The sequence below is a fragment of the Lissotriton vulgaris genome, chromosome 9 (assembly GCF_964263255.1).
Source record: "Lissotriton vulgaris chromosome 9, aLisVul1.2, whole genome shotgun sequence".
NCBI classification, from domain to species: Eukaryota; Metazoa; Chordata; class Amphibia; order Caudata; family Salamandridae; genus Lissotriton; species Lissotriton vulgaris.
The window spans coordinates 627,388,100-627,411,477 of NC_141697.1; the positions used below are offsets into that span (position 1 = coordinate 627,388,100).

Sequence of the window (23,378 nt, forward strand, 5' to 3'; positions counted from 1 at the left end):
TGTCACATAAGTTGATTCCCCCTCATGCAGGCTATAACCTAGCACATTCCAGTGAGCAGTAGTCCCAACTCTACTCACCCCCCCCCCCCCCGCCGCAGGGGGCCCACTTCTCCACAGCGCGCTGAGCAATACAACTTCACCAGTCAAACACGAGTGGAAAAGAAGAATGTGCAATGGGATAGAGCAAACAGAACCAAGGAGGGGGGGGGCCGCTCCACAACAAAAGAGCCATCTTGGACCCCAGTTTCCCTGTGCAGGAAAAAAGGATAGAATCCAGGAGTCTGTGCCCTCCTCACCATAACCCTGCACCAACGGCACAGTACTAGACACATAATTGCTCACTCATAATTGTTCATAGATAAACCAGAAAGGTCTCACCCAGCAATAGTCTCTGAAAGAGCTCCACTTCTTTCTTGCCATCAGAGGGAGCAAGATCTTTCTTTGCGATAGTGGCTTTATGCTACTTGACCCAAATGAGGGCGAGAGGCTTCTTAGGAAGACTCCACGTACTAACACATTTTCCTTTCCCCCATCTGAAAAAGTTTAGATAAGGGATGTCACCTTTGCTCTAGAATAGGGATAGATTTAAGGCTTTTCACTCATCAACCTTCGACGCAGGGAAATTTGGACTCATGCTTCCTGGTCTTCTGTATCCTACTTCTTGAAATATTAGTTTTGTTCATGCTGCACCGTCTGAATTGGTTGCATAGATTTGGCTTTATGCTTATTCCTTTGTATTTCTATACCTCCGTGTTGAGGTGTGTTTTTGTCCAGTTATTTTTGGCTTTGCAATAACTTAACTAACCTTATGTAGTAGTCAGTGAGTTATTATGCATCAAAGATAATTGTTGACTAATTGATTGGTTTATTAACATCTTTTCTCCCCTTAACACTTCTATGCTGTTGAAAAAGAACCATTGGAGTGTGTATCTAGAATAGGTCTAGAACTAATGGGCCCATCCCTTTCAGCAATAATATGTTTATTGCATGGATATACCCCATAAAGCACACAAGCAATTGTTGATAATGTATAGAAAACATTACCTTTTTTAAAGCAATCATTATGACTGAATTTTAGAGAAAAAGCCCTGCTGCTTCCTTCACAGCCATAAATTGTATAAACATTTACCAAAGCTAAAAATAATGTGCTCACTCACTTCAGTATGAATCCCCCTGGAAGCTGTGGCATACTGCTTAAGTCTTGAGTTAAAACAGTGGTCTCATCTAATCCCTCCTGCGATGATTATATACCAGACACATTAAATATGACATTTTCCAAAACATTAGTGCGAGTCAAATAAATCACAGTAGATACTTAATGACCTTTCAACTTATATGTAAAGCTATAAGCGGAAATAGGATGCTCAGTTTCTGACAGGCTTTCCATGCTGGGCTTTCTGACATGGAAAGCCTGTCGGAAAGCAAGTTTGGGGCCCCCAGCATGGCCCCCTTCTCCCAACAGCCTATGGTTGGGGGCCGAGTGGGCACCGTGCCCCTGTTAATCCCCGCACGGTGCAGGGATTGACACAAGCTCCGATTTCTCTATAAGAGCATGTGCTATGGTCGGTTACGGCTGCAGCACAGGCTACCATAGGGAAATGGGAGTATGCAACCGCACCATATTCAAGACCAAAGTGTTTTGGCGGTTGGAGAAAGATGTTCAAATAAAATTTCCAAAATAGGGAGTTGGCCTATAGCTAAAACCTTGCCCATTAGTTTGCTGCTTCTCACAGAACGGTATTTAAACAACAAGGGAACCCTTAAGGTAATCAAATACTTCGGGTAATAGTATAAACAAACAACAACAGTCCTTAATATATAAAGATCAAAAGGAACAATGCAAATTATAGACAACAATCTGTACTATAAGAAAAAAGTGTCCAGCCGGACACTGATTTAATCAATGGAAACGTATACACAAAAATGAAGTGAATAGTAATACAGTGGGATACAGTCCTGTATCCAGTACATATAACATATACAACAAAACAAGGGGTAAGAAGTTGCAGGCAATTAGGTAAAGGGAGGCGCTAGTAACGAGTTGAAATTCCTCTAGCAGACCTCATGTAGTATACACATTTCGGTTATACAATAGCATTTATGTGTCACTACATAAACTGTCGACGGCGTTTCGATCCTACAAATAATAAGGGATCATCATCAGGACTAAAATGTATTGCCAAATCATACAAGCCTATGGACTGCTTGTAGGTGAGAGTGATGGGGTATTTAAACCGTGGTATGCGTGGCCTAGGACCGAGGATACGGCCTGTGGGCGTCAGAGAACTCCTTTCCGGGACCTGTGTCGGAATTATCGAACGCAGAATTGGCGATCAAGGTGTGGTGCGGCTGGGGTCGGTAGTCAAGGTAACCGGAACTACAATCGGGTTCAATTGAACAAGTTGCAAGCAGACATCATACCTGTTTCTTTTTTTTTTTAAGTGTCAGTAAACACCGCCGGTACTGCTCTGTGGGGGCCAGGCGATTCCAGCCACAGTCAGAGTGGAGCTGCGGGGGCACTATGAAGAGGTGAACAAAGCCTCATTAACATGTAAATGGTCTTTTAAAGACCTGTGAGGTACTGGGGTGTGGCTGTGTGTGTGTCCGGGAAGCTGTGTCAGCCTGGGCTGAAACACAAACACACAGGGCGGAGGGGGTGGGGGGGGGGGGGGGGACAGCAGGTGTGGTAACAGAGGACAGGGTGTCTAGATTCTCCATTTATCATGCCTGGAATCGCTGCTTCACTCGAAGAGTGATAGTTGCTAGCTACCGCCCGTCTTGCCATCTCTGGTGTTTATTACCACCTGGAATTCACAAGTGCTTTTTTTGTCTACATATTGCTTTTGGAACATAATTGCCAGACATTTAAGCACTGGCCTATTTATATGTAGAGCCCTGCCGAAGTTCCTTTTTGGAACGAAACACGTTGGCCGTGTGCCGTTCTCATTTACTAAAATAAAGAAAGAAATTGTATTGGACTAAATGAACTTGTGTCTGATTTCAACGAGTGCACCTTTCACCTTCCGATGAACATTGGGACTGAGAGCACGGTGAGGTGGGAGGGCAGCAGGGAGTGAGAGCCAGAGTGGGGTGGGACGACAGCAGGGAGTGAGAGCCTGGTGAGGTGGAAGGGCAGCAGTGAGTGAGAGCCCGGGTGAGGTGGGAGGGCAGCAGGGAGTGAGAGCCCGGTGAGGTGATGGAGGGCAGCAGGGCGTGAGAGCCAGGTGAGGTGGAAGGGCAGCAGGGAGTGAGAGCACGAGTGAGGTGGGAGGACAGCAGGGAGTGAGAGCCCAGTGAGGTGGGAGGGCAGCAGTGAGTGAGAGCCCGGGTGAGGTGGGAGGGCAGCAGGCAGTGAGAGCCTGGGTGAGGTGGGAGGGCAGCAGGGAGTGAGAGCCCGGTTAGGTGGGAGGGGGGCAGCAGGGAGTGAGAGCCCAGGGAGGTGGGAGGGCAGCAGGGAGTGAGAGCCCGGTGAGGTGATGGAGGGCAGCAGGGAGTGAGAGCCAGGTGAGGTGACAGAGGGCAGCAGGGAGTGAAAGCCGGATGAGGTGACAGAGGGCAGCAGGGAGTGAGAGCCGGGTGAGGTGAGACAGATAGAGATAGAGACAGATAAAGACATATAAAAGACAGAGACAGATAGAGGCAGAGACAGATAGAGACAGAGGCAGACAGAGCTATATAGGGTCAAAGACAGGGACAGACAGAGACAGAGAGAAGCAGAGACAGATGGAGGTAGAGACAGACAGCGTTAGAGACACAGAGAGAGAGACAGAGCGAGAGACAGGGACAGATTGAGACAGAGACAGACAGAGACAGAGGCAGAGATAGAGACAAAGAGAGATAGAGGTAGAGACAGAGACAGGCAGAGACACGGACAGACAGAGACAGATAGAGGCAGAGACAGACAGAGACAGGCAGAAATAGAGAGACAGAGAGGGAGACAGAGACAGGGGCAGACAGAGACAGATAGAGGCAGGGACAGGAACAGACAGATAGAGGCTAAGTGACAGAGAGCTGGAGAGGGAGTCAGAGAGGGAGACAGAGGGAGGGAGAGGGAGGGAGAGAAAGTGAGAGAAAGAGAGACAGAGGGTGACAGAGGGATGGAGCGGGAGGGAGAGAGAGGGATACAGAGGGAGACAGAGAGAGAGGGAGACGGAGGGAGTCAGGGGGAGACTGAGTGAGGGAGAGGGAGACTGAGGGAGAGACAGGGAGGGAGACAGAGGGAGGGAGAAAGGGAGGGAGACAGAGCTAGACAGAGAGAGAGAAGGAGACAGAGAGAGAGGGAGACAGGGAGAGAGTGAGACAGAGGCAGGGAGACAGAGGGAGGGAGGGAGACCGAGGGAGGGAGACCGAGGGGGACAGGGAGAGGGGAATCAGAGGTAGGGAGGCAGAGGAGGTGAGTCAGGGAGAGAGAGGGAGACAGAGGGGGGCAGACAGAGGGAGGGGGACAGAAAGAGGGAGGGAGACAGACAGACAGAGAGAGGGAGGCAGACAGAGGGAGGCAGACAGAGGAAGGCAGACAGAGGGAAGGAGACGGACACAGGGAGGGAGACAGAGGGAGGGAAATAGAGGGAGGGAGAGAGATGGAGGGAGGGAGACAGAGGGAGGGAGATAGAGGGAGGGAAGGAGATAGAGGGAGGGAGACAGAGAGAGGGAGACAGAGAGAGGGAGACAGAGAGAGGGAGACAGACAGAGGGAAACAGACAGAGGGGGACAGGCAGAGGGGGACAGATAGAGGGAGACATACAGAGGGAGACAGAGGGAGAGAGAGGGAGGAAGAGGGAGGGAAAGGGAGACAGAGGGTGACACAGGGAGGGAGGGGGAGGAAGAGAGAGGGAGACAAAGGGAGACAGAGAGAGGCAGACAGTGAGAGGGAGACGAAGGGAGTTAGGGTGAGACGGAGTGAGGGAGAGGGAGACAGACAGAGGGAGACAGAGAGAGACAGTGGGAGACAGAAAGAAAGGGAGACAGAGAGAGATGGAGACAGAGGGAGGGAGACTGAGGGAGGGAGACAGAGGGAGGGAGACAGAGAGAGAGGAAGTGGGAGGGAGGCAGCGGGAGCGAGTCAGGGAGAGACAGAGGGAGGGAGAGGGAGACAAAGGGAGACAGACAAAGGGAGGGAGACAGACAGAGGGAGGGAGACAGATAGAGGGAGGGAGAGAGATAGGGGAGGGAGACAGAGGGAGGGAGATAGCGGGAGGGAAGGAGATAGAGGGAGGGAGATAGAGAGAGGGAAACAAAGGGAGGGAGACAGAGGGAGGGAGACAGAAGGGAGGGAGACAGAGGGAGGGAAGGAGATAGAGGGAGGGAGATAGAGAGAGGGAAACAAAGGGAGGGAGACAGAGGGAGGGAGACAGAAGGGAGGGAGACAGAGGGAGGGAGACCGAGGGAGGGGAACAGAGGGACTGTGACAAAGGGAGTTGGAGGGAGGGAGGCAGAGGGAGCAATTCAGTGAGAGGGAGAGGGAGAGAGAGGGATACAGAGGGAGGGAGACAGAGGGAGGGTGACAGATAGAGGGAGGGAGACTGAGGGAGATAGAGGAAGGTTGTTAGAGGGAGGGAGACAGAGGGAGGGAGATAGAGGAAGGAAGGGAGATAGAGGGATGGAGCGAGACAGAGGAAGGGAGATAGAGGGTGGGAGATAGAGGGAGGGAGACAGAGAGAGGGAGACAGACAGAGGGAGACAGACAGAGGGAGACAGACAGAGGGAGAGAGAGATGGAGACAGAGGGTGACAGACATAGGGAGACAGACAGAGGGAGGGAGAGAGACAGACAGGGGAGGGAGACAGAGGGAGGGAGGGGATAGAGGGAGGGAGGGAGATAGAGGGAGGGAGACAGAGAGAGAGCGAGACAGAGAGAGGGAGACAGAGGGTGACAGGCAGAAGGAGACTGACAGAGGGAGACTGACAGAGGGAGACAGACAGAGGAGACATAGAGGGAGACAGACAGAAGGTGACAGACAGAGGGAGACAGACAGAGGGAGACAGAGAGGGAGGCAGACAGAGGGAGAGACAGACAGAGGAAGGGAGACAGAGGGAGGGAGACAGGAAGAGGGAGACAGGCAGAGGGAAAAGGACAGAGGGAGACAGAGAGAGAAGGAAAGAGAGGGAGGGAAACATAGAGACAAAGAGGTTGACAGAGAGAGAGACAGAGGGAGACAGAGAGAGTGAGACAGAGGGAGACAGAGATATTCTATTTGACAACAAATGTATATATTGACGCCAGGCTTCCAACTCTGATCAATAAAGATCCCCCAGAATTTTGTATGGGTCCAGACCTTTCCTAAGTTTTACAGCTTCTGCTGCTTTTCAGTGTATCAGTCAATGAAAAAAAAAGGAATCTCAATCGCTGGGTTCAAAGCTAAAGGGTGGTCACTGCGTCAATATGAGCTAGAGTTACATAACCCATGCCACTGGAATATAATTTTGCAAACTAATTTTCGCAAACTTGAGTTTGTATATGATGTTCTGTGACAGTAATAGCATTCAAACTCCCATGTTCAATAATAGCCCAAAGTTTGTGTTATCATTCCTTCTAGAGGCTACAGGGAGGTCCACCCATTCCTAGATTCAAAGTCCTCCTGCTGACTTCTATTATACATCTATATGGGCACATGCATCAATGTTACCATTCGCGATTATCAAATAGCGATTATTGAGGAATCGCTATTTGGTAATCTCAAATGCATATGCATGTAGGAATCGCCCAAAAATGTGCGATTCCTTAACATTAGCTAATAGCGATTCGGAAATTGCTAATCACTATTAGTTAATGTGACTCCATTCATTCCTATGTGCCTACAGACCCATAGGGAGCACATAGTGAATCAATCAATCAATCAATCAATCAAAGACATTTATAGAGCGCACTACTTACCCGGAGGGTCTCAAGGCGCTTGGGGGGAGGGGGGTGCTGCTACTGCTCGAACAGCCAGGTCTTGAGTTTCTTCCTGAAGGAGAGGTGGTCTTGGGTCTGGCGCAGGTTGGTCGGGAGGGAGTTCCAGGTCTTGGCGGCCAGGTAGGAGAAGGACCTTCCTCCTGTTGTCGTTCTTCGGATGCGGGGGACGGCGGCGAGGGCGTGACTGGTTGATCGGAGGTGGCGTTTGGGAGCGTAGAAGTTGATGCGGTTGTTGAGGTAGCTCGGGCCTTGATCATGTAGGGCTTTGTGTGCGTGGGTGAGGAGACGGAAGGTGATTCTTTTGTTGACGGGGAGCCAATGCAGGTCTCTCAGATGTCCGGAGATGTGGCTGTGTCGTGGGATGTCGAGGATGAGTCTGGCTCATGCAAATCCAAGGGTGCCAGGTGCCTAAGGGCCCCCTGAAGCACCCAACAAAAAAGGTAAGTGTGCAGTGTATTGCACACACATGCTCTAAGGGTATGTGTGCGCTACTTGGCACTTTTCAAAGCATGCACATATTACCATCAACTTGAAGTTGATGGTAATTAGAGTTTCCTAAATGCACAGTACGCATTTAGGAAAGGCTGCATGCATCGGCGTTAGGGAATCGCAAATTGCGATTCCCAAAATGCATTCACAATGTAGGTGATCGCAAAAATTGTGTTTACCTAAATTGTGAATGACAAACCTACCTACATACATGGGAATTGGCCCGTTTGCAAATGGAAAAAGGCTTGATGCATGTGCCCCAATGACTCTCATTGATAGACATGGCACAGGTAGGGAGATTGAAATACGGAGTTGAAATAGCATTAAAAGATTTTTTTTAATTTTCTCCAGGATTTCTGGTTTACTTTTTAATGTTGCCATTGTTCTAGCAAGAATTATTATTTTCCGCTCTCCCCGGTTCTCCTAAACATGGGCCCACCAAGCCCAGTTGGCATCTTGCTTTGGAGTCCAAATTCAGTTCTTGTTCCACTTGCTCGGTCTCCTTCTGCTCAGGGGTACTCATAATAACCGGTATGGTATTAAGGGCTCAGACTTTTTTACGAGCGCCTGTCTTAAAATTCCCACCGAGATTAGGTGTGGCCCATATCCCACAAGATCTCGCTCTGAGAGATCACATTACATTTTTCCTTTAATCTGAATGACCTTACCTGCCCTTCCCCCAAGATGCAGGGCTGTTGCGGTTGCTCCAGCTGGTATGTGTCAATAACAATCTGAATATGAATAAATAGGAGCACAAAAGACCAGTTGACATTCGACAACAAACTGTTGCCCTGCACCAGTACAAATGAATGTTATGATTCGTTTTCTTCAATGCCATGATTCATTTTGCCAAAACATGTTATCATTTATCATTTGCTATGAATTCCGCATTTAAAAAAAAAAAAATCTCAATTGGCACTCTTACGCTAATGGCTCCTTCCTGCTTGGAAATGTCATCTTAATAGAAGAAAATAGATTATGAACGAATACAAAATGTGAACACATATCAATCAGCATATGTATATCATATTGGCAAGATGTTCTGAATTCAGAATTACAGTATTCACTTTGTTTAATGAATTCTCCAAATCGAACCTGATTTTGTTTATGTTTTTCAATGCCTCAGAATAGAGACATTTTTGCTCATGCAAGGATATTAATTCACACTGATTTATTGGTTTAATGGCCAGTGAAATGTATACATCTCTAAATAAATGTATACAAAAGATGAACCACCCTCGTCCACACTAGGTGGCATGCTTCACCACAGTAGTGCTGCTCTGCTAGTAAAGTGGACTCTTTCCAAGCCTATTTTTTTCAGCAGATTATTTGTTGTTTTTGAGAAGTTAGGTTAAAGTTGAATTAAATTAAGGAGAAGAGTAGCTTTATCTAGATTGTTTTACTACTTACACCAGATTAAAAACACTGAGAACAGATGAATTACAATGCTTCCCTCATCTATCCTCCATGTGACATGTTTCTGTCCAGCCCTCATGTGCTTTGAAAGCATAGGGCTTTCTGCAGGCCCTCTGTAATCCAAGGACGCTTCTCTATAACTATTCCCAATCTGTTCCACCTTACTCTAGCGGGTACTATATTGAGAGTACTACCTGTACTTCATTGGTGGTCAGACTTCTGCTGAGACACTACTCTTAGCTAATAGTTCCTAGGCTAAATGGTCTGGTAGCCAGATATACACATCTCCCAGTCATGTGCAGACAGTGAGAAGTCTTAACCCTTTAGGACAATGTATGGGATATCTTCTGATTCCTGTGCAAACATGTTTGCACAATGATTAGTCTAACAAGTTGTGCGATCATTTTCATACCCTCGCAGTTTTCAATTTCTGAATTCTGGCAGGTCAAACCTTCAGAAATTTAGTGGGGGCCTGTGAAGAAGGCAAAACATGCAGATTTTGCTGTGTTAAATATCACCATCATCCATCACTTTATTTTGGTTCAAAGAACCATAAAAGCACAATATAAAACAATAAAGTCACATAAAACATACAGCGGTATGAACATACTTTACTACGGTTCGTGACCTCTCTTCAATGTTTGTTGGGAACCAGCAAGTCCAGCTTTCCAGTTGATCCTCTCCCCCCATCCCAGTTCAGACTTTTGGAGGAGTCAGCACTTGGTGTTTTTCTTACTCTCCTCCATTCCTCTCTAAGCTTAGGTCAGGTGCCCCGTAATTGGAGGCAGGTTCCTGTGCTCCCTTTGTTGAAAAAGACTGATCTTGACCCTTTCTGTTGGTCAAATTAACATCCTGTATCCCTTCTTTCAACCTTTTCCAAAGTATTAGAAAGACACATCAATTTCCAACTTGCCTCACATGTGGCATTGCACAAGTTATTTCATCTGTCGCAGTCGGGTTTTTATACTGGGCATAGTACCGAATCAGCTCTGCTTGGTGTTACGGAATATCTTAAGCAGCAGCTTGACTACGGTGGTGCGGCAGCACTCATCTTACTGGATTTGAGCTCTGCCTTTGGCACGGTCTCACACTCCATCCTTGTGGATCGCCTTGAAGCCTCAGGCATTGTAGGAGTGACCTTGCAGTGGCTGATCTCTTTTCTAAAAGATGGCTCATTCCAAGGCTCCTCAAATACTAATAAATCGAACTCAGTAGATCTAACATCAGGAGTACCACAAGGCTCAATTTTAAGCCGTTTGTTTTTTGATCTTTATGTTCGCCCTCTGGCAGACATTGCTGAAAAGTCAGGTCTCTCATCTGCTCAGCTTCATGACCCATCTTTGCTCCAGCTCGGACTGTGTAATATCTCTTTGTGGATGTACAGCAAGGCTTTAAAGCTGAATGACTCTAAAACTGAGGTCCTTTCCCTTTCCCTTTCTTTCTGATTCATAATCTATACAGCATGCAACTGCTTTTAGCCCTTAAGACGCGGCCGGCCGGATGAGTTGTAGGCGGCTTGCTGTGTTAGCATTCGCAGTTGGAGCATCTCATGGACGGTTTTATGCTATTGAACTGTTTCCACCGTCTTGTGCTTATATTGGCACCAGTTGCTGTATGCGATGCAATGTTCTCTTTTGCTGCTCAACAATAAAAAGATTTAATACTAAAACTGAGGTCCTCATTCTGGGAAACAATGCTGAACTCTGGGGAGCTAACCATTGGCCTGGCTCTCAGGGCTGACTACCTGCTTCGGTCCCGAAGGTTAAGAACTTGGGTTTTACCATTGATAATAGTCTCTCTCTTAGAGAGCCCAAGTATCTGGAGTCACCGCAACTTGCTTTGCAGTTCTCAAGGGTATAAAAAAAATACTTTGTTTAATTCCACCCGCAGCCAAAAGAACCGTATTGCAGGCATTAGTGATCTCCAGACTTGACTATGGCAATGTATTGTACTTGGGCGCCGATAGGGCCTATGTCTGCAGTTTAAAGCTCATTCAAAATGGGACTCCTCACCTGCTTTTTCTGTTGCCTTAACATGCCTTTGTCTCCCCTCTGCTCCATCAACTTCACTGGCTTAAGGTAAACAAACTCATCGAGTTCAAGGCTCTATGTTACATGTTTCGAGCTAAGCATGGCTTGGAACCCTCGTATATACAAAGCCTGGTCAAACCTTACCTACCCTCCCGCCAGCTGAGATCGGCCAGCCTCTTTATTTTCTCTGTTCCCAGAGTGCGGCTGACTTGTATGAGAGGCCGCTCCTTCTCCTATCTAGGACCTAAACTTTGGAATTCCCTTCCTTTGGAACTTAGGATCTGTCAGTCGCTTTCAGCCTTCCATAAAAAGCTAAAGACCTTTCTTCAAAACCAAGTATAAACCCTCTGTTTTAATTATCTGCAACCTTGCTTGCCCTGCTTTGTGCTGGGAAACCCTGTGGGGTAGTTGTGCGCTTTATAAATCTTTAAAATAAATAATGAATACGTTACATGCTATAGCAAATTCAAACTGAATTGCGTTTATTTAGGAGCAGTTACAGTTTGGTAGGCCTCTCTTCTTTTTCTGACTCCAAAAGCAAAAAATCTCATTAAGAGTCCAAAAATAGAGTCGAGTATGGGTCAGCCATGACCTCCGGATCGTACTATGAGACTTCAGGTTAAAAATGAATCCATAAAACATTCATAAAGTTGACGCGTTTGCTAAAATAGAATAGTTAAAAGTCCAGACATTTATCATACAATCATTACGTTATCCTTACAAAATCAGTTTAGGGGACTCTCTCTATGCATAAATAAATATCAATTTAGCAGTATATTTTGAAATTTCTGGAGAGAGCACTTCTTGTAATTCATAAGGATTCAAAGGAGCATCAAACTAACAGCATCTTTCAACTTACTATTGCATGTCATGGCACAATGTTATAGGGAATGGTAAGGTCAAATTAGCAGCAACATTTCGAGCTTATGAATATATGATCAAATATGGCACAGTTTCACTATACACAATAATTCAGGATTTAGGTTTCAGAGGAAAGCATCTCTTGTTGTATTTCATAAAAGTTATGGATGTGACAATCTGGCATCAGCCTTTCAAACTTGTTGTTGCACTTCATTCAACTATGTACTAGAATAAAATAGAATCAAACTGGAAAGGCCTTCGTAGTTGCGCTTCCTAGCTAAGCTAAATTACAGAGCAAAACTTTTTGTTGCACTCTTCTGGGTTAATTCATCCTGGATGTCAGTTGTCGGTAAATTGATTAAGGTTAGTTGCCCAAGTGGCATTCCTTCTTCTGACTGCGGATTATCCATGCAGCATATAAACATTTTGCCATGCTGACAATGATCACCTTGCCTGTGTCAGTTTTCATTATTCTCAATGCTGGATGGAGGGACCTTATACCTCATAAGTTACATATTAGGATGATCCACTTTCTTCTTGGGGATTTACAGGCTTCACAGACAAATATTAGGTGTTCCAGGATTTCAGGAGCAATATTCCACGCAGGGCAGGTAGTGTTGGGACTCTTTGTTTCTACTCATCTGGCTGTAAACTCAAGTGTAGGCGAGGTGCTGTATCTAAACTTCATATACAACTGTCTGGGAAGAGAACCGTGCATGACATCTAGTGTAGGTTCATAAAGTGGGACAATCCTGTGGTCAAGGAATTGATCTGTTAGACTCCCAGATTTACATTCTTTAACTATTGCACCCCAGAAATATTCTCTGCATTGCTCTTTGCCAGAATAGTGCTGGTCTCCGCTGGATAGTAAATGCAATGGGGTATAGGCCCATATCCTGCATTAGTGGGAGAATAGGAGAACTATATGGGAGGTTCATTTGACGCTTGAGGAATTTGTTCTCTGCAACTGATAACTCTTTGATAGCAGTATGGCCCCAGAATTTGGCCCCATATAGGGCAGCACTTTTTGCCCTCACTTTATATATTTCTGTAGCTGTAGCTATGCTTGTTGATGGGAGCTTCCTTACCATCCTTAGGACATCTCCAGTCTCCTGCTCTAATTTTAGTGCATTCTTGCTAATTTCCTCCTTGTAGCTACGATTGTGCAAAATAGTAACCCCTAAATAGGTGAAATTTAAATCTTGCTATAGGGGTATGTTATTTGCCACTATTCTTGGTCTAGTGAGTTTATAGGGATTGAACACCATATATTTAGTGTTGTTTGTGTCCAGCTCTAGGCCCTGGTTAGTACAGAACAACAAGAAATTTCTTTGTTTCATCTAGGGGTCTTTGAGATCAGCAGATTGTCATCTGTGAATAGCAGCATAAGATATTTTACAGCACCACCCCTTGGAGCATCGTTTAAAAAATCCAAGACTTCTGCCAGGTCATTTATATACAAGTAGAATAGGGTGTGGCTAAAACACAACCTTGCCTAACTGCCTTCTCTATGTTAAAGGCTTAAGTTTGTTCCCCACTTCTTCCCATATCACATTGCGCCTGGTTGTTCTCATGGATCTTTATCAAAATGTTTAGGATGTTGATTGGTATTCCCATGTTGCTAAGAACTTCCCACAGTTTCAATCTTGGAACCACGTTGAAGGCCGACTGAGGTCAATCAATCAATCAAATTAAACTTTATTCGGCTTCACATAGATAAAACCATAAAAGTTGCAAAACATCCAAATTACAATAAAAACATGATTCCATAAAATAACAAGCCAGATAAAATATAGTGAGAATCCATTGCACAACCTCCCATATTAGTCTCCATAAATAAAGTTCACAGTGCAGAGTCAAGCGGTATCCCCCTTGATTAATACTGCCCTACAAGGGTATCCTGGTCCGCATAGACATTTATCCCATAGATCAATCATTGATTAAATAGCCGTTTATCCAAACAAGCCCTAGTTCTCACAGTGGATTTTAGGTAGCCAACAATAAAAAATATATAACCCACCTTCAACAGTTGGAGGTACAGGAAAGCTGGACGAGCCTGGTTAAAATTAATTTTCTTTAATATAGGGACTAAAAAGTACCTTCGAGGTACAGCTTAAAATTTACAAAAAAGAATAAAATGTAGCAGGTCCTGTGGATACTCTCCATCGCAGCCACAGGGAGCTACCAATTGACCTCTACTGCATCCTCTTGGATTGGAAAGCAGGAGGTGAAAAAGATCCAGGCGGAGTCTGGTCAATAAAAACCACTCATAAGTGGATAAGGACCCCAGGAGATAAGGCTCGGCAGATGGAGTAGTTTTGAGCATTAAAAATGTGCGGACGCTGGGTTTCCTCAATTCCCGCTCATCCCTTTCCATTTTACTTAGACTATTAAAGGATTCCCTAATTGTCTCCACTTCTTTTTTTACAATAGAGTCTGGTTGGAATATAAATTAGGGCGCAATAACTCTTCAAAGCTGCTTTTGATATATCTAAGCCACAGTATTCGGAGCGCATTGTCAAGAAACATGCACTCTTTTCAAGTGGCAAAGAGTTAATTATTTATTCAGCCAACACTTAAGCCAAAACACAATGGAGTGTAGAGCCAGAATATCACTTAAAAAGGGCACCCCCACTTCCTTGTGGACCACCAAATTAGACTGACCTCGCAGAACACACAACAGGTGCTTCAAGAAAGTGTTCACCACCACCTGTAGTGAGTCTGCGGCGGTATGCCCTCAAATTTCGCTTCCGTAACTGGCTATAGCTACACTTTTTGCTAGGTAGACTTTCAGCATAGCTGCGAATTGTCTCTTACCTAGTTTAGAGGCAAAGTTAAAAATCACTGCGTTCACCCGGGCCACATCCCACTTTTCTATGAATTTGTGGTCTCCATTTTATTTGATCATCCAATAAGACCCCTGTTAGAAATGGGTAGCGTGGTGCAGAGCGGGCGGGCCAAACTCTGGAGGAAATGTGAAAAGCATCCGCGCAGCACACAAAGGCGACACACCAGGCACACTACAAAAAGAGACTCCACACCAAGTTGCATGAAAAATAACTTGTGTATTTATAAAAACACATTAGAATGCAGAACACAGGTGCATATCTTCCGTGCCAGCCGGCACCGGGTAACCATACACAGGGGACTATTTACAAAGCAGGGCCAATCGGGCCGTTGCCATAACCTTAACTAAGTACCAAGAATAAATGTAAAGTCCATCAGCATTAGGACACATCGGCATCAGACCTGAAAGGAAAACATGCTTGCAGGCCAGGAGGCCTCACCTTAGGCATAAAGACATTGTTAGGCCTTGGGCAAAAACATTATCATTAACATAGAGCATTAGGCCGGAACATCTGCAAAAGGCATAGACCTGTGAACATCTCATTAAACATGCACATTAGCATTGGTATAATCATAAGCATTGATGCAACATTAGGCAGAACTCCAACGATGTAAGCCTGCAGGGACAAACATCATTATTAGCTTTAGGTAGGACCATAAAGCATCCTCGCCTGGCAAGAGGCATACCATAGGGCATAAAAACCTCATTAGCATAAACAACATTAACAATGGGGTTAATATTAGGCCTTAAACACACTAGGCGCAACACCATCAGCATAACTGCATAATCACATGGGTGCAAAAGTATGAGGCATCCCCATCAGCATCACATTGACAGAAAAATACATTATGCACGACAGGGAGCATAACCACATTAGTACTGGGCATAAGCCATGAGCCTAAATCACTTTTTCATAGGTCGGAGCAGGCCTAAACAGGTGCACGTGGCATTTCATTAGCATGAAGACATTAGGCAAAAAAACATGATGCCTTCCATTAGGCCTAGTCCTCTTAGATCGGGTGTGAGCCCATTATGCAAGCCACCAACAAGGCAGGCATTAGGGGAAAACATTAGGCGCACCTCACTAACCTAAACAGCATTAGCATAAACCGGAGGCAGAGGGCGACATTAGTTATCATTTCAGTATATCATGCCTGTCATCACCAGTAATACGTGTACCACCGGAGTTGGTCTTTTCGTAGGGGCACGACCGGGCATCCAAAAGCAAAACGCCCAATGTTGCAGATTAGTTCTTGGCCTGTTGGAGTCCCCCTCTCTGGGCCTCTAGAAACAAAAGTGGGCCCCAAACCATTGCAAACGCCCGCAGTCCGGCGGGGCAGTTGGGTAAAGTCAATGAGCACTGGTGACGGGAGCCCCACTCCGGGGCTGCCAATAGGAATCTGCCCACAAGAACCCGGCTCTGGCACTACATGTGCCGCCGGAGCCCCCACTCGGGTTCTAACAATAATATTGTCCCTCACTGTTGCATCCGCCCGCTGTTAGATGGTGGCAGCTGGGAAATGTGCGCGAGCACCACAGTGCCCTCCTAGAATTCACAGGAGGGGGCGGGCACTGACAATGTGCCCCAACAGCTCCCTCCTCCAACAGCAGCAGGGTCACCACTGAGCCCACTCATTGGCAGTCCAAGCTGCAGTCCCCCCGAGCGCCTCCGAGGCGTTGGACACCTCTGACTTCTCCTCCAGCGCAGGTCCCAGGCACCGACAGTGTGTCTCGGTGGGACCCGCTCCTCTGTTTTCCCGCGACTGGCTCAGCACGCGGGGCTCCCCTCAGTACCGGGGGACCCCGCCTCAGCAGCACTTCCTCTGGCTTCACCCGGGCCCCCTCCTGAGACCAGGGACTTCAATACGGAGCCTGCAAGGCTACGGATGGCTCCACTATCCCCGCCCACAACTAGGCTTAAGCTTCCGGGTCACGGTGGTGAGTGTGGCGGTTCCTCTGCGCTGCAAGAGGGGTAGGCTCCCTTGAGCGAAGCACCATCCGGGATGGGCACCCGCTGTAGTTTTAAATTAGACAGTTCTCCCGGGCTGCGGCGGTGATTCCAGGTAATCTTAACGCGCAGGGTGGGCTTCCGCTTCCATTGCCAATGAACCCGCGGGGTGGGTACCTGCTGGGTTTCTGATTAGGCTGGCACGCGGGGTAGGCACCCGCTGTGAGAGACAAAACGTAGGTGCGAGGTGGGCACCCGCTATGGTTAAATCAGCCCAGAAGCGGTGCAAACACGGGGTGGGCACACACGAAGGTAGGCTCCCGCTCTCAATTGCAGCACCATCAGGTCCTGGCCCAAAGCGGCTCGCCAGCACAGCGCTCGCAGAAAGTGGCGATATTATGGCAATGTAGCGCTTGGGGGACACAGCGCTTTACCATGTGGTTCCACTACAGCAACAGCACTCTCAGGGCAACAGCGCGTCACAGTCCCAGCGCTGGGGAGAGATTTCAGGTGTCAGGCACCCAGCGCTTCCCAGGTGCCAGGTCCTACCAAATGAAGCTGCCGGTGTCAGCTCCTCACCTACTGAGCAGTAAGATCCAGCACTCTTTTTCTCCAGGCGCTAGCAAGCAGGCAGGGCACAGTTGTAGCACTCACGAGGCGCTAGGTAGGAGAGCAGCAGGCACTACTGGGCAAGATCAGCGGCCAGTGGGCACTCATCAGAACAGGGCTGCAGTTATGGGGAACCGTCATCCTCTGTAACGTGGCACTCCTCCTGGTACAGCAGTGTTTACTTCAGCAGCGGGGCTCTCTAGCCCTGTGGACAACAGGGGGGTACAGTTGGGACCAGGGCCAGCACACAGGCCCATGCGGTGGTACCTCCTGGCAGTATGTCCCCTCTCATTCAAGTCCACGCTCAGGCTGAGCACATAGAGGCACAGCCCGCCTATTTATATGCCCTTCACCCCACCTACCAGACAGTGCCAGAAGCTTCTAGAAGCGTCTGGGGAAACTGGTTCTAACTGGTCTAGGGGGAGGTGTCCAGCACCCTGTCTGCCAGGTTCCCCTCCAAAAGCTGGGGTTGCCGGGAAACAAACAACTAGACTAGCAACTCAGCTTCGGCAGACTGGCACAAGCACACACCAATGGCGTCCATTTTAAAAGTAACCCTTCTGCAAAGGTGAAAATAACTCTGCGCACGCCATTGCGCAGCATGTATCCCTGCATCTCGCACCACACATGGCCTATACATTCCTCTAACATGGGGGAGATAAAGGTGCGTACACCATTGCACAGAATTTAACATTTGCATTTGAAATACATCCACATGACATGTTGATTCCCACAAAAGTGTACAAATTCAGGGAAAAGGGCCAAGTCCAACAACCCCAAAGTAAGAAAAAACGTCAAAGTGGGGGACTTTGGCAGGGCCAACTCTAAACTGGAAACTTCTTTTGGGGAGAGTCCCCACCTGCAGTTTTCTGCCGCTCAAACGGCGATAATTTTAACAAGCTTCTTGCTAATATGCCCCCAGGTTTCCTGAAAAACACACATGTCATATTCGTCAATATAAGTCCCCCAATCAGGATCCATTCGTTTTTGCTTAATGCTGGCTAGGTTCCATGAAAGGATCTACCTGCACATTGTTTTTTTTTTTTGTTTGTTTTTTTTTGCATTTTGATTATTTCTCAACAGTACAGTCATGTAATTAGCAACATTCATCCCCCTACTCCCGCTCCCGGCCCTCCACAGTCGAATTTTACTAGTACAAATCCAATAATTCCTGTGCAATGTCTCATCCTCCGATAAACAGGCTACTCTCAGTACCCCCTCCCGTACCCCCCATCCGGTTCCCACATGACCTTGTAAATTTGTATCGTGCTCATCCCTCACCCATTCCCCCATCCAGCCCATGATAGTGTCTCCATCTGGACCAAACCCTACCTGCACATTGTTAGAGTTGTGGGGGATCAGGGGGGCACAACTCCTTATGACCATTGAGTTGAATGGTAGGACTCCATTGTAAGTACCTGATTTTAGAGTGCCTAGATTTTCAGGAATTATATTTCTATTTGAGTGTGGGCACTGTCAATAAATATCTTTCAGTAGTGAAAGGATGGTAGTGGTGCTTTTGCTGTTATTGGTGAGAGTTTGTTTCACAGAAGCTTTCGTGTTGGCATCTTGCCAAGGAGCCCTACTGCACAAGCCTGCTGATAATGCTTTTGGGCTGGCCCCGTTGATACTCGTGCTATGGTACCTATGATCAGATTGTGTTAAATATCAAATCTGCATGTTATGCCCTATTTCTATTCTATCAGAGTAGCATGTATTTTCCACATGTATGGTAAATACCCCACCTTATTCTGGCACACATAGCGGGGCCTTAATCCTCCTGCAGTTGCACCCAATACCACATTGTCATGTCCCTGTTTCTGAATATCCTAATCAAATCTTGTCTTTTTATTCCAGGGAAGCGCATGTGCCTCGGGGAGGGACTTGCGCGCATGGAGCTTTTCCTGTTCTTCACCACCATACTGCAGAACTTCACTTTAAAAGCAAATGGAAATCCTGATAATATTGACCTCACCCCAGAGATGAGTGGTTTTTCACATCTCCCTCGCTGGTATCAACTCCAGCTCATTCCACACTTAAGATAAACCGCTGCCATATTAATAATTTAGGGCGTCTAAATTAATATATGAACAATCAGCATTGTAAGCAAAGGACAAACCTCATTTAGAAATTGAAATGTGTGTAAACTGAGTGGGGATATATTCAAATATATTAAAAGTATATTGGTGAATAAATCTTGCATATGCAAAAATATCAATATTGCTGTTTGTGGGAAGTATCATGAGTTTCTAACCCATGAAACCAAGAGCTGAACAAATGGGAATGGCTAGTGGAGTTAATGGAGTGAGCAACAGATATTGATTCACCAAATGAAGTTGAGGTGACGTCAAACCCACTTTTTGTAATGATTAAAACCCAGTGTTGATTCATAGTTTCACACTTAACCAATTCAAAGAGCGGACACAACAAAAAGAAAGCTGTTTCTACCTTCTGCTGCTACCTTCATGGTTCCTTAGACAAGTGACAGTAAAAACAGTGGTGAGGGTACCAACAGGTAAGTCTGGGAAATCGAATGCCATCCCAGGCAACCACTAACTGACCCCATAAATTGAGTTGTGCATGCCCTGACAAAGGTTGTGTTAGCCATTTTCCTTTCTATACCTTTCATATGCTATATACTACTTCTATACTACTTCATCTTTTTGCTACAGGTTCATTTCTAAGACAAGGCCAAAAAGGTAGGGGTTTCTTCAAATATCTTTGACATATAAGTGGCCGTTTTTGTGATTACCATCTAGCTATGTTTCAAACCGAATGCATTATTAAATTGTTTGTTTTTGCTTTGCCTGGTTTTGTTAATTACAGGGTAAGGTGTAACTTTAGGACTAACCCTGGGTGAATTACTACGCTACGCTTGCGTAGGTTGCGAAGTTTGTGCTACTTCGCAGTACGTGAATTGCACGTAGCACAGTGCAAACACGCGTAGCGGTAATTTTTTGCTTGCTCGCGGTCCTCAACGTCAAGTTGGCGACTGCGAGCGAACAAAATGACATTCCGGCGAGACTTTTTCCTTGTTTGCGATCAGCAACATCAAGTTGCCGATCGTGAGCGTGGAAAATAAACCTCCCGGCGAGATTCTCAACGCAAGGAGGTCAGGTTTCTCATTGCGAGTGGTCGCATATACTCGTGACTGCTCGCGATGAGAAAATACCAGTCCACATTGAGAAAGCTGCAGCTCGAGTAGAAATCTACTCGAGCGGCAGAAAACGACCGCTTGCATTGTGCAAGACGTGGTTTGCACTGATTGCACAGAGTGGACAAGCATTCGGCACTGTGCAATCAGTGCAAACAGCATTTTGCACAGTGTTATGTTATGTTATGTTATGTTATATTGATTTATTATGCGCACAGATACCCCAGCCAAGGGGCGTCCCGGCGCAGAGACAAGGTAGAACATAACACAACAGGAAACTAAAAACATGAAAGCAGCTAAAACAGGAAAGTTTTTAAAGCCCTCCGGAAAGTCAAGAGGTCCTCCATCAGACGAATTTCAACAGGATGGGAGTTCCATGCTGACGCGGCCTTTACACTAAACGAGCGGCCACCCATGCGACTAAGCCTAAATCTGGGGACCACCGCAAGGGCCAAACCCAGTGCACTACGCAGTTTGCGTAGCTCGCGTAGTGTGAAGTGCACCTCTCGTAGCTATGCATAGCGCTACTATGCGAACTACGCCTAGGGTTATTTAAGACCAACATAGACCTAACTTATAATTACTCCAAGTTACACTTTTGTAAGTCAGTCCCATATTTTTTATGTAACTCGAAAACCCAATTGTGCACTATCCAAATAGTGTAAGATGCTTGTAAAAAACAGCTAATCAATATCTAATAAAATTGCACTTGCATTAATAAAGTTATGTCTTTATTGAAATACAATTTTAGCTTTTGAAACACTCATAATAATATTTCTTAAGATACATTTTAAAAATATGTGATTGTGGCAGGAAATGTTAGAACTTATTACCCAACAATACTCATCTAAACTGTCAAAACTCAAATATGTGATTCCAAATACTTTATATTATGTTGCAAAAAATTACAGGTTAAATGTTCTAGAAATAAGTCTTATTTTTACAAACACTTTATATTTTTACTTAGGACTTTTTGATGAACAGGATCGCACATTTTAAAGGTTGAAATTTTGTTTTTCATATGTTGATTCACAACACTTGTGTCCTGGTAGGAGTTGTTTGATCAAGATTATGGACATAATTAAGTATCTCCATGGTTTTTAACCTGTTTTTTATTGATCAGTTGTATAAGAGCCATAATGCATTTTTCTGAGAGAAAATAGTCCTTCATCAGATGTCTATATATCTATTAACTCAACTGTCTTAGTTCTTTTACTGTGCTTACCAGTCAATTTTTGCCTTTGTCATCAGATGGCTGTTCTACCCAGTGCAGACCTTACAGGAAAATCTTAGTTTAGCCTTAAAACTGTAGGGTCCTGTTCACAAAGGGAAGTTTGCTTATGTAGATCTCCTAACGCGTGGATCTACACGTACATTTACTTGTAAATGTCCTCTTGGATGGAAGTCACCATTTCCATGTCTAGATTTAACGTTAGATGTAGATTTACAAGTCTTGATCCCCTCACAATACGATGGATAGAGATACATTTATTCTGCAATGCATTATTGAAAACTGAGATCAACTTATTCTTTTTTGATGAACAATGAATTATTTGTGTAGTAATTTTAAACTGTGACATAAACTGCTCTAAATAAAAAGGGTATTGTGCATGCAATATTTACCTTAAATGGATTTAAATAAAAAGGGTATTGTGAATTCTGTATCTCCGTTATTATGTCTCCTCTGTGCTAATCTTTCTAATTGTGTGATTTCAATGTGTACCTTTTGCGTAGTGTGAGGCCCATGAGCGAATAGCAGGACTATGAACAGCTCCTACTGTGTGGTTGAATAGTAAGAGCGTTGATCAAAGCACTTTGGATTATATACCACTTCATTATCATTAGTTATGCTATCCCTCTAGAAATATGACTAACTGTCTATGATCTACTGTCTATGATCTACTGAGGTTTCTACTATTTTAATACCTGCTCAAACTTAAGGCTCAATCCAGACTTACTTGTCTTTGTATTTTTTCAGCTAAAGTATCATGGTGTTGCAGCTACTGCAAGTGCTATGAATTACTACAATTGTTAATAAAGTGATAGTCTGGACAATGCATAAATTACACTCAGGCATGTACCACCAGATTAAAATAATGAAAGGTACTTCCAAACTAAGGCATACTATTGATCCCTTATAATTTACCATTTACATCAGTATGTTTACATAGTCATAAACAACACCGATTTTCAGTTTACATTCCTTAACTATGGCATATTTTTCCACTCCACATATAAATGCGTTGAACCACAATCCTTTGCCACCACTAAACAACCCTCAGCACCGATTTACCACTTCATACCTTTGATCGTCACATGTACTGGATCCACAAAGTTCATTGCCTTTCATTAGTGGGAGTAAAGGTTGTTGAATGAGTATATGGAGGGCACTTTTCGATAATACAATTCATAGCCAAGAACTGACCTTTCAGGGAAATACATGGGACGCCACATTACTCTAATTGCAGAGAGAGCAGCTGCAGCATGCTGATTTGATATCAATCCCAAGACTTCCCTAAAGATTTCCTGGAGACATTGGTTGCAAAAGGTGTATTACAGGATGTGAAGGGGGTGGCTCATCCTGATATACTTCTAGAGTGGTAGGGTTGGATGAGTGTGCTCCCATGAGTCAGTCCGACTGAGCAGTCCCTTTCTACAAATCATTTTCATCTCTGAACTCTGCTGGTGAGGTGCATGCATCGGAGAGGAAAGGTCATGGCATAAACAGACAAAGGGAGATAATTTGTGATCTGTTTGACAGAATTGATGAGATCCAGTGCAGAGAAGAAACTTGAATTATACGTTTGGTCAGTCTTTGTAGTAAGGTAGGGTGGTATACTGTAGCTAAGCACAGGCAGAGACAAGATCCAATAGTGGGAGTCAGAAATCTAGTTCTGAACAGCGGTTCACTTGAAGTCGACTAAGATGGCAATTATGGATGATTTGGTGCAGAAACAAGAATAGAGAGGATACTGTTTCACAGTGAAAGGTAGTTTCCCAAGAAGAAGGCAAGAGCTGATTGAAAACTAAGCGTGGGTGCAAAATCCGTTCAGTTCTCGGATTTTTGGCAATTTCGCGGTCCGCGAATCCGGCGAATTTGCCCAAAAATCAGCAAATTCGCAAGCTGGC

The 23,378-nt window shown here is 45.5% G+C and overlaps 1 protein-coding gene across 1 annotated transcript in view; it reads left to right on the plus strand.

The window, feature by feature from the left end:
• LOC147691987 (cytochrome P450 2C19-like) overlaps positions 1–21,911 on the plus strand; it is a 366,046-nt gene extending 344,135 nt beyond the window's left edge. The window contains exon 9 of the mRNA XM_086938278.1: positions 18,953–21,911. Coding sequence (XP_086794404.1) covers positions 18,953–19,140 — 188 coding nt within the window. The 3' untranslated portion in view covers positions 19,141–21,911. The remainder of the gene's footprint in view (positions 1–18,952) is intronic.
• Positions 21,912–23,378: the final 1,467 nt, after the last annotated feature.